The sequence below is a fragment of the Fistularia commersonii genome, chromosome 8 (genome assembly GCF_037954325.1).
Source record: "Fistularia commersonii isolate RoL2024-O1a breed Wild chromosome 8, RoL_Fcom_v1.0, whole genome shotgun sequence".
NCBI lineage: Eukaryota > Metazoa > Chordata > Actinopteri > Syngnathiformes > Fistulariidae > Fistularia > Fistularia commersonii.
In genome coordinates, this window is record NC_141291.1 from 16841868 (window position 1) to 16853367 (window position 11500).

The following is an 11500-nucleotide window of genomic DNA, read 5'->3' on the forward strand; positions in this document are numbered from 1 at the left end:
TCTTTGGTCTTCCTCTAGACCTCCTGCCTGGCAGCTCCAATTCCAGCATCCATCTACCAATTTATTCACCATTCCTCCTCAGGAATGGACTTATTCCTGATCCTATCCATCCCCAACATGTGAAACTATTCCAGCCCAAAAAGACTTGAGGCTGGTTAAACTCAGACTTCTTACCTGCACAAACACTGAATGGACTTAGTTAAATAACAAGCACACGATTAACCCTCAAGAGACTATATACTTGCATGGCCTGTCAAATTCTTTATGAGATAGTTTACATCAGGCCTTGCAACAGACAGTTACCAGTGTCACCTTGGTAATGTGGTAACACTGACATGATTGTGTTTTGTAGAGTAACATTTTGAAACTTCCCCTACCAGATGAGTCATATTGTCTTTTGTTTCTCGAGATAATGCTGCTATTATCTGGTTATCATTTGTCTGATAAATGCAAACCAAAAAACAATAAAAAGCTTTGAAGATAGAGCTGATGGCATCAAGTGCAGATCTACATGTACACCTGAGGTGCATTTTAAGTATTATCTGTCCCTCTATCTTATCCTGCACTCAGGGTCGCAGGGGATACTTGAGCCTATCCCAGCTGTTACCGGGCACCAGTCCAATGACTGGTCGCCAGTCAATTGCAGGGCCACATATACATGGACATATATAGACAAACAACCATTCACTCAATAATTTATTCTGGAGCTATTTTCCCTTTTTTTTCAATTAAACTGCATGTTTTCCTCCGGAGAACCTGGAAGAAATCCACACGGGGAGAACATGCAAACTCCACACAGAGTGGTCCCCTTGTCAGAACTGAACCGGGATCCTTCATGCTGAGAGGCCAAAGCGCTAGCCACTGCACCACCATGCTGCCCATTTAAGGTAGTAATGTTCCCTTTTGATGTCCCCGCTTCAGACTGAACTGTGTACCTGCAGTGAGAAGTGAATATATCACTATAAAATATAATATGTACAGTAATACATGGTCAAAGAGGTACTCGAGAACTCGAGTACTCCAGAAATTAAGGTGAATTACATTCAACAGAATGTTAGAGAATGAATGGTGTCAAAATGACAACAATGTCACAAACATATTGTTTCCAAGGGAAATGACTAGAGAAATCAGATACAAAATTTTGTTGTATTTAATAAGTCCCTCATTCAAATCTAACAAACCTGCAAAAAGCATGAAGCAAATGTTTTTTAAAACGATTCCTACCTTCTTTTACTTCTCTCAGATTTTCTCTTCAGGGGTTGCCACAGTGAATCAAACTTCTCCATCTAACCCTATTCTCTGTATCCTCTTCTCTCACTACCTTCATATCCTCTTTCACTACGTCCATAAATCTTCTCTTTGGTCTTCCTGCCTGGCAGCGCCAATTCCAGCATCCGTCAACCAATATATTCACTATCCCTCTTTTGTACATGACCAAACCATCTCAGATTGGCCTCTCTGACTTTCTCTCCAAAACATCTAACATTTGCTGTTCCTCTGATAGACTCATTCCTAATCCTATCCATCCTGGTCACTCCCAAAATGAACCTTTGCATTTTAATCTCTGCGACCTGTAGCTCTGCCTCCTGTCTTTTCATCATTGTAACGGTTTCTAGGCCATAAAACATCGCTGGTCTCCTCACTGTCTTGTACACCTTTCCTTTCATTCAGGCTGGTAGTTTTCTATCGCATAGTACCCCTGACACTTTCCTCCACCCATTCCAACCTGCTTGAACCTGTCTCTTCACCTCTGTCTCATACTCTATGCTGCTCTGGACTGTTGACCCCAAGTACCTGAAATCTTCCAACGTCTTGATCTTCACTCCCTGTAGCCTCACTGTTCCACCTGAGTTCCTCTCATTCACACACATATACTCTGTCTTGCTGCAACTAGCTTTCTTTCCTTTCCAACGCATACCTCCACCTCTCCAGATTTTCCTCAACTTGTTCTCTGCTCTCACTACAGATCACAATGTCATCTGCAAACATCATGGTCCATGGAAATCCTGTCTAAGCTAATCTGTCAGCCTGTCCATCACCACTGCAAACAGGAAGGGACCCAGAGCTGATCCCTGAAGAAGTCCCACCTCCACCTTGAACTTCTCTGTTACCCCTACGGTACACTGCAACACTGTCTCACAGCTAGCATACATGTCCTGCACCTGTCTATCATACTTCTCTGCCACTCCAGATTTCCTCATGCAATGCCAGAGCTCCTCTATGGTAGGCCAAAAACAATTCCTTCCATGTCCGGTAATTAAGGTTGATTTAGTCTTATTAAATATATGAGCTTATGTGTGTCATTCAATCAATCATTCAGGAAGATACCATTGGAGCCTCAGGCACAAGCCAATTTATTCCTGAGCTGATCCCAAGCTTGAATAAATGCAGTGGGTTGTGTCAGGAAGGACATCTGGCATAAAACCAAATATGCAAATTGAAACCAACCCGATTGGTCGAGGCTCGGGTTAACAACAACCGCCATTGGTGCTGATAACCTACAGTGAATCGGTGGAAATTGGGCTGCTTTGGGTCAAAGAAGGAAAGGAGGAAAGTATGTTCGGAGGCAGAGAGAGAAGAGGAAAAGAAAGAGTTTGGGACAGAGAGTGCGGATTTCGAAAAGCTTGAGAGTTGGTTGATATGCTGCAGAAAAGGAAGGTGGATATACTGTGTCCAGGAGACTTGATGGAAAGGTAGCAAGGCTACAAGCTTAGGAGCAGGTTTTAAGTTATATCATCATGGTATTGACAGGGAGATTAATGGAGTAGGAGTTATCTTGAAGGAGGAGTTTGTAGGGAACATTTCTGAAGGTGAAAAGTGTCAGAAAGACTTTTGAGCCTAAAACTGGAAATTGAGGGTGTAACGCTCAAAGTTGTTAGTGGCTCTGCCCTACAGGTTAGATGTGAGTTATGGGAGAAAGAGAATTTCTGGAGTGAGGTAGATGAAGGGATGCAAAATACCCCAGTGGGGAGAGTGGTAATTGGTGCAGACTTCAATGAACATGTTGCTGCAGGCAATAGAAGTGATGAAGAAGTGAAGGGACAGTTTGGTAGCCAGGAAGGAACGCAGAGGGACAGATGTGGTAGACTTTGCAAAAAGGTTGGAAATGACTTAAATGAATACTCTTTCTCAAAAAGGCAGGAACATAGGGTAACTTATAAGAACAGAGGTAAGCATACCCTGGTAGACTACATCTTGTATAGACAATGTGATCTGAAGGAGATCAGTGACTTCAAAGTGGTAGCCGGTGAGAGAGTAGCCAGACATCATGGGATGGGGGTTCATAGGACAACTCTGTTGACAAGAACGATAAAGACGACAAAGGCAGAGCAGAGGACAAAGTGGTTGAGGCTGAAAGGGGAGTATTGTATCGTTTCCAGGGAGGAGTTGAGAGAGGCCCTGGGTGGTCAGGGAGAGCTTCCAGATGACTGGACAATGACAGTTAATAGGATTAGGGAGACAGGTAGGAGAGTACTTGATGAGTTGTCTGGATGGATAGTATGCTAGGTTGGACAGGAAGGAAGGAGAGAACGATTGAACGACTTACAGAAGGCGCCGTGAAGATTCTGGTCCGCCATCTGGTGCCACGGTAGGGGAACCAGTATGCCAACAGTGAGAATGGCAGGCTGCTGACCTCAACTTGGGACGTTGCAGATTGCTGGAGGGAATACTTCCAAGGCCTCCTCAGTTTCAACCACATGGCTTTCAATGAGGAAGCAGAGTTGGGGGAATTTGGGGTGAACTCTCTTATTTCTGGGCCTGACATTGCTGAGCTAGTCAAAAAACTCCTTGGTGGCAGGGACCTGGGGGTGGTTGAGATCCTCCCTGGGTTCCTTAAGGCACTGGATGTTGTGGGGCTGTCCTGGTTGACATGCCTCTGCAACATCGTGAGCAAGGAGAGGGCAATGTCACTGGATTGGCAAACTGGGGTGGTGATCCTCCTCCTCAAAAAGGGGGATCAAAGGGTGTGCTCCAAATAGAGAATCCCACTCCTCAGCCTCCCTGGAAAAGTCTACTCGGGGATGTTAAGGAGGAGAGTCATATGGGTCGTTGAACCTGGGATCCGAGAGGAGCAATGTGGTTTTTGCCCTGGCCATGGAACAGTGGTCCACCTCTATGCCCTCGGTGGGGTCCTTGCGGGCGCATGGGAGTTTGCCCAACCAGTCTCCATGTGTTTTGTGGACCTGGATAAGGCATTCTGGAGGAAGGAATTCTTTGCTGGGTGCTGTTTGCAAGACGGATTTGTTTCCAATGATGTTTGGACTCTGCCAGGGCTGCCCTTTGTCATTGATTCTGTTCATGACTTTTATGGACAGGATATCTAAGCGCAGCCAAGGTGTTGAGGGGATGTGGTCTGGTGGCCTCAGGATTGGGTCTCTGCTTTTTGCGGATGATGTGGTTCTGTCAGTGTCCTTGGATGTGATCTCTGGCTCTTACTGGAGCGGTTTGCAGCCAAATGTGAAGCAGCCAGGATGAGGATCAGTGCCTCCAAATCTGAGACCATGTTTCTCGGCTGGAAACGGATGGTGTGCCTTCTCCGGGTTGGAAAGGAGGTCCTGCCTCAATTTGGAGAAGTTCAATTGTCTTGGGGTCTTGTTCACTAGTGAGGGAAGGATGTAAGCCACTGCACCAGTTTGTCATGGTTAAGAAGCAAAAAGGCGAAACTTTCAATTTACCGATCGATTTACATTCCTCCTGTCACCTATCGCCACAAGCTATTTGTCATGACCGAAAGAACAAGGTCATGGATCAAAGCAGCTGAAACTAGCTTTCTTTGCAAGTTGTCTGTTGATAGGGTGAGGTCTTCAGCCATCCGGGAAGAGCTCAGAGTAGAGTTGCTGCTCCTCCATGTGGAGAGGAGTAAGATGAGGGAGCTCGGGCATGTGGTCAGGCTGCCACCTGGGAACCTCCCTTGTGAGGTGTTCCAGCCATGTCAAACCGGGGGGAAGCCCTTGGTCACAGTGAAGGGACTATGTGTTGATGCTGGCCTGTTAACACCTCGGGATCCCCCCGGAAGAGCTGGACCAGGTGGGCGGGGAGGGGGAAGTCTGGGCCTCTCTGCTTTGGCTGCTGCTGACCTGATACCAGATAAGCAGATGAAGATAGGTGGACAGATGGACATAATTCTTGTGTTCATGGAACACAAGAATGACACATTTTGAAGTTTAATTTTTGCATTGTTTTTCAGATTTAAAAGCACCAAAGAACATTAATCAATAACTAGTAATGGTAAAGTAACATTCATATAAAATGCCCACTCCCTAAGTTAATACATTTAGTTGATGTGAATTTAAAAGGTGACTGATTATTTTTTGTCACTGATCTCAACTGTCACAAATATGTACCCCTGACTCAATAAAAACAAGTCATATATGATAATCATTTTTGTACTGCAGTACTTTCCACATAATTGCAGAGGCCACCAACCTTTTTGGAAATGAGGGCTACTTCTGGCAAAGGGCTACCAGTTTGATACAGAATTCTCAAAAAAAAAAAAAAAAAGCTCAATGTATCTTTAATTATATACAATTATTAATAATTAATTAAATTCATCTGTGTGAAGACACTGATCACTGATTGAACAAGGTAGAAAACAGATAAATATCAATATGCAACACTTAATTTCTATAAATCTCTGCAAATATGTGTATTTTCAAATGATCGCTTGTAAAACCCTTTCACTAGCCATTAACATTTTTTAACAAATCATGCCCTACGTTGCACCATGTTTATACAGATTGTCATTTATATGACATACAAAAATCATCTTTCAGATTTTACTGAACAAATCACCAAATCGACAGCATTTTTAACAAAACGATCATATCCTACATGTAACAAACACATTTTTCAAAAGCTGAATTCAATGTTTCATGAAAAAAGATTGCTGTAAAGTATATACAAACCTGACTTGAACTTAAATTGGCTGCCCCCGCCGAGCAGTTAGCATTGTAGCCTGCGTTACACGTTTGGAAATTTCTCTCCACGTTGCGCCACAAACGCCACGCAAATGTGATACACGCTATCTTTCACTGTGGTAAACAGGATCACTTTCTCCCATTCACTGTGAAAATGTGTTTTCTGTCTTTTTTCTGCCTGGTCTTCGGGGATAAATCATCTCCTCACCTTCATTGCACCTGCTAACTAGTCTCCAGCTAGCTAGAGACCAGCTAGCTTTAACATTAGCACTCTGGTGACCTCGGTCACCGTGTTGGTGACCCATGCAAGGGATGCGGTTGATGCAAATGAATGCTTTCATAATAGCATCTACTGGAACCTCATGAGGATTTACAACAGCGGAAGTTGCTATGATTTCAAGTCAAAACCAAGTCAAAAAGAGAAGTTGATTATTCGGACTATGCGCTTCAGTTTACATGAATAGATTGGTAAGGCTTTTCTTTTAGTCTTTCTTTTATGTTATTTTTGAAAGATAAACCCAAAACGTTATAGTATTTTTTCATTGTCTATTACCTGCGTATGATGATACATGCTGTATGGTTTGTCGGGCTTGTTTTGTACGAATATATGAGAAACTACTGAGACTTAAGGTACTTGACATATTTCCCCATCACAGTGCAGAGTCGCTGTGATGTGAGGGAGTCAGCTGTAGAAAGATACTTTTGTGTGTTTGCAGATTCAGGTGAATATTTTCTTGGCAGCACTTTTTACAAACATGTTTCACATCATGTTACTGAGCCTCCTTTATCATCCAGGTGAGCAGTTTCTTATTTTAATTTGAAACCTAGTCTTGAATCATTTATGTTTGATACTCCAGTTTTCCAGTTTTATTTTGAAAATGTTATCCAACCTACAACAACATGCAGCTCCAATAATAGTTTGTTTTTATGTACATATTTCCAGATTGTGTTAATGATGGCACTGATCTCACAGGTACTTCAGCTGAAAGGAAATGTGACAGGGAATCAGACCTCTTCATCATGACACCTGGGAAGATGGAAGCACTGAGCGGATCATGTTTGTACCTCCCATGTAAATTCAAATCAGAGAGCAATTCAAGTTTTACAAAACAGCCAACCTGTGGTATGTGGCTAGAAAAAACCACAGAGATAGAAAATCTTATTTTCAGCAGTTGTCAGAAAACTAATAAATATCCAATGGAAATTATTGGACTTCTCGAAAATATGAACTGCGGGACCCAATTTTCAAGTTTAAATAAAACTTACTCAAACACTTATTTCTTCAGAATTGATAGCAAAAATCCTACCTATAAGGCCACTGCTGTCTGTGATCCTGTTCATATAACAGTAAATGGTAAGTGAATTTCTTTTTATCCACATAGACTATGATAGTTCCAAGATATTTACAAGTTAAAAATCTTTGTTATCTGACACATGCACAGTCATGTAATAATACTCCAAAGAGTTTTTGAAGTTCTGAAAAAGAAACAAATATTTATATTCACATTTTCATATTCTAACTAAGTGAGTGTAATCTGAGTGCCCCATGATTTCGTGTGTGCATCTCAAGCCTGAGGGATGTTCCAGTTTTCTCTGATGTTAAAGTGGTTTTGATCTGAATCTGCAGACACTCCTCCGAACCCAAATGTGGAGATCTCAGGTGAGCAGACAGAGGGGGTGTCTGTGAACGTGAGCTGCTCAGCTCCCTCTCCCTGTCCACGCTACCCTCCTCAACTCAGCTGGAATTTATTGCGAAAGGCTCGCAACATCAAGGAGCAAAACACAGATGGCACGTCCAAAACTAAAATCCAGATGCCCATTAAACTGTCGGCGAAGTGGGACGGTCACATCATCAGGTGTTGTGCGAAATATCCTGTGAATAATGAAAAAGATTTCAAGACGTCACAGACAACCATCACCCTCAATGTCTCCTGTGAGCTGACAAGATCAAAACATAGTGATTCATGGAATTCAGTCCGACAGAGGAATCAATGAAATCCCTCTCTTTCACCTTTTCCTCAGACGCTCCCAAAGGAACCTCAGTGACAGTAAGTCCATCCAACGTGTTGCCAGCAGGAAGCTTGGTGACCCTGAACTGCTCCAGCAGAGCAAAGCCTCCCATCACCAGCCTCACCTGGTTCAGGAAAACTAAAGATGGAGCCATTAATGTGTCTGTGGGAGAATCTTACAGCTTCAATGTGACAGAGAGTGAAGTTTATTACTGTTTGGCAACGAATATGCTCGGTGGTCAAAACTCAACACGGGTCTATATCAGTATTGCAGGTAAATGTTGGTTTACTTCCTCTTACATTTTTGTGGGAAGGGAGAATTTAACCATTTAAACATCTTTGCTGCTGTATTTCATTACAAATATCTTTTTTGTGTTTCCACTATTAGATCCAAGATCTACTCTGTGGTTTGCAGTTATTGGAGTCCTTACTGGAATCATCATACTAGTCTGCTTTTGCGTCTGTGTTTAGTGAGTTTTGTGGAAAGACTATTTTAAGATAAAGTTATGGTAATAGTTCTTTTGCATTACAGGAAGCATTATGCATTATGATTCTTTTGCAATAATACCGTCTGTCTGACTGTCTCTATCACACTTTTACTTCCTATCTCGGTCTGTCCTTCTCTCGCAATCCCTCTCTTTTTCTATTAGTCATTTTAGAGCAGTGCTTCTCCATTATTTTCTGATATGCCTCCCTAGGAAGAAGAAAACATTTTGTCCCCCCCACTCTCCACTGCAACTATAAATAGTATAATTTGTCTATAAAATAGATATATGTACACCTCAGAATAACATTGTATTCTTATTAACATTAAAGAAAAGAAAAAAAGAAGTATGGATCAACTTGCAACAAGGAATAAGTTTAACCCTGTTTTTAGTCTGTAACAGAAAAGACTTTGTATCAATTAGCCTGAAATTTAAAAAAAAATTAATCCTTATGTAAACGCTAAACATTTTTTGAATGACTGAACCATTTGATATTGAAAAGTAAAAAAATTAAATCAATAAATAATAATAAATTCGAATTGATCAGCAACATTAAATCAGGAGCACAATATATAAGACACTCTAACCTGAAAAAAATTAAAAATAAAAACCTAATTCTATGCCCACACTCTGACGAGAGCGCCAAACCACCGACTGTTGATATGCAGTTACTCTTTAATCTAGTACAGCAAAAATATGCATGTTCCCCCTGACATTGCACTTTTTAGAAGCAATGTTGAAAAGAGAGTGGCCCAGACCTGCTGTACATTTAAAGTGTTGTGAAACGATTGTGTTGCGATACATCAGGTGTTTCACCTCAAGATAATAGTCAGTAGTTGCTTAAAAGAGATAAAAAAAACACCTTCACAGGAGAGTACAAAATGTTTCCACCACTTAAGTCACCTTTTGGACCTTGATTGCATTTGAATTAGGAATTTCCTCAATGATGTTTTGTTTTCTTTCTGTCATACATTTCTTGCAGTTTTTTGATGTTGAAGCATTCATCATCACAGCACGCACAGGTAGGAGAAAAAGTCATCCTAAAAGCTTAATTCTACCTTCTGAAATGCTTTTGTGACGTCTTTTATACAGTTGATATAAACAGAAAGAATGACACTGCGAGAAATATCAGACAACGGTGATGGTGATAAGGTGACGGATTAACAGAATGCTGTGCAAACCGTTGTGTGTGTAAAAGTTTCTTTTGGTATGAATTAACAGAAAAAAACCACACAGAAAATCTGAAATAGACTACTTCAAATGAATGGTCCATCTAGTTCTCTTTTCTACTTTAGTGTGTAATATTACAGATCTGGTATTTCCCCTCTGTTATACCTGACTGCTGTGTGACTTTCTTAGCTGCACACATTTGACATAAATGCCTGAGAGCTGGTTATTCCTGTTTAGTATTCCCGGCATTCTATAGTTTGCATGTGCTTTGGCAACAAATGTAAAAGCCTGTCAATTGGAATTTCTGAATAGAAATATTCCATGTATGTATACCAATATAGATTCTGTATAATTATGGGTTATCTGTAAGTGTCATTTCTTCATATTGTCCCCTGATAACTTTTTCAATCTCACAGGCTCCCATAAGTAGTAGCCACCCATTTTTTAATGAGTCTCTTTTTTTTTTTTTAATTGCAGAATCGAGCAGATCAAAATGGGGCAGCAGACAAAAACCCGGAGGAAATCCATTATGGTGAGCTCGACCTCTCCAAAATGAAATCTACAGCATCTTCTGCCCGTACAACTACCAGCCATCAGCAGCAGGACACTGTCTACTCAGAAGTTAAGCTGTCCAAGCCACCTGACACTTTGACACAACGTGCTGATGGCACGGAGGAATTGTACGCCAACATAGAGAAAAAGTAACTGTGCTACTTTTGGATTTATCCACCTCTACAAACAAATTGTACAACATAGAACTTTCCCTCAGATAAATTCGCGGATGGTTTGGGGGATTATTTTAGCTCTTGAAAATAAGTTAATAAGCAGGCAAACAACATAAATGGCCCCTGTTAAGATAGTCATGCACAAATATTAAATAAAAATAAGAAAATAAACTACAAAGAGGGAGATCATTTTCCTCCTACTTCAATAAGCTCAAGAAGAATTGGGATTTTTTTTTTTATTCTTTTCGAGAATTTTGATAATATTAAAGGGTTCCTGTAATTCCGATGATTGTGCTCTCAAAGCATTCAAACTTCCTGAGAGTCTAAATCCACCAACCAACTCCTCATGGAAAACCCTGATGGGTTTAATGCAGAGGAATGATTTCCTGCAACGAATTTATAAAGTATCATAAGATTATTTTACTGCATCCGTGGTTTACTTTCTTTGCATGTTTATAGACTAATAAAAATCAGAAAGAGAAGGCCCTCAATTAAACAATTAAGACGAATGCATGAAATGATTTTTTTATTTTGGTGGGATCTGTTTATTTATTTTTTTCTATCAGTTTTTCAAAATGTCAAATCCAATCCATTAAAGGATTATATTTTTATACAAGAAATAAGATTTAGTCTTGTAATGTAACCAATCCATCATCATGGAAGTTAGTGCAATGTTGTAAATATTGCTTCTTTTTTTTACAAACATGGACTAAAGAAACTATTGGGCAAAAAGCCATATGTGTTTATTAAATCCCTTGTAATCTGATGCAAGACAAGTGCCTCAGGTATTTACATTACCATGGAAATGACCTGTTATTCCATGAACACAATATGGGTCAGTTAAGATTGTATATATAAACATACACATGTCCTTGGGTCTTGAACTTCCTCATACTTGAATATTCAAAGAAGTGCACATCAATGAGCATGATGGGACAAAAAACACACTACCAATTTTTGAATTGTGTAAATGGAAATAAGCCCAACAATTCATTCTTCTAAAGCAACAAGAAGACACACACACACACACATATGTGTATATATATATATATATATATATATATATATATATATATATATATATATATATATATATACAACTAGCACATACTGAGGTAAAGATGCACAAATTAGCATGTTTCCTGACCTTCCTTCCTGACTTACCCCCTTAAACACACACCCCAACACACGCA

At 40.5% G+C, this 11500-nt stretch overlaps 1 protein-coding gene across 2 annotated transcripts; it reads left to right on the plus strand.

Moving 5' to 3' along the window:
• Nucleotides 1-6349: 6349 nt before the first annotated feature.
• LOC147232126 (vascular cell adhesion protein 1) lies at nt 6350-11039 on the plus strand. Of its 2 annotated transcripts, none has more exons than XM_086150415.1 (8): nt 6350-6386; nt 6635-6713; nt 6892-7272; nt 7546-7851; nt 7941-8201; nt 8316-8397; nt 9395-9434; nt 10060-11039. In XM_086150415.1, the coding sequence occupies exons 1-8, from the start codon at nt 6375-6377 to the stop codon at nt 10285-10287; spliced, it is 1389 nt and encodes a 462-aa protein (XP_086006541.1). In that variant the 5' UTR covers nt 6350-6374; the 3' UTR covers nt 10288-11039. The 2 variants fall into 2 exon arrangements, with proteins under 2 accessions (XP_086006541.1, XP_086006542.1); XM_086150416.1 differs by lacking the exon at nt 6350-6386 and having other exon boundaries at nt 6892-6990; nt 7205-7272; nt 10060-10425.
• The last annotated feature ends 461 nt before the right edge of the window (nt 11040-11500 follow it).

Bases quoted from the DNA above. Each gene is read 5' to 3' on its own strand.
- LOC147232126 (XM_086150415.1), top strand. The intron at 7,852-7,940 runs GTGAGCTGACAA...CCTTTTCCTCAG, and splicing joins CATCACCCTCAATGTCTCCT to ACGCTCCCAAAGGAACCTCA. The intron at 9,435-10,059 runs GTAGGAGAAAAA...TTTTAATTGCAG, and splicing joins CATCATCACAGCACGCACAG to AATCGAGCAGATCAAAATGG.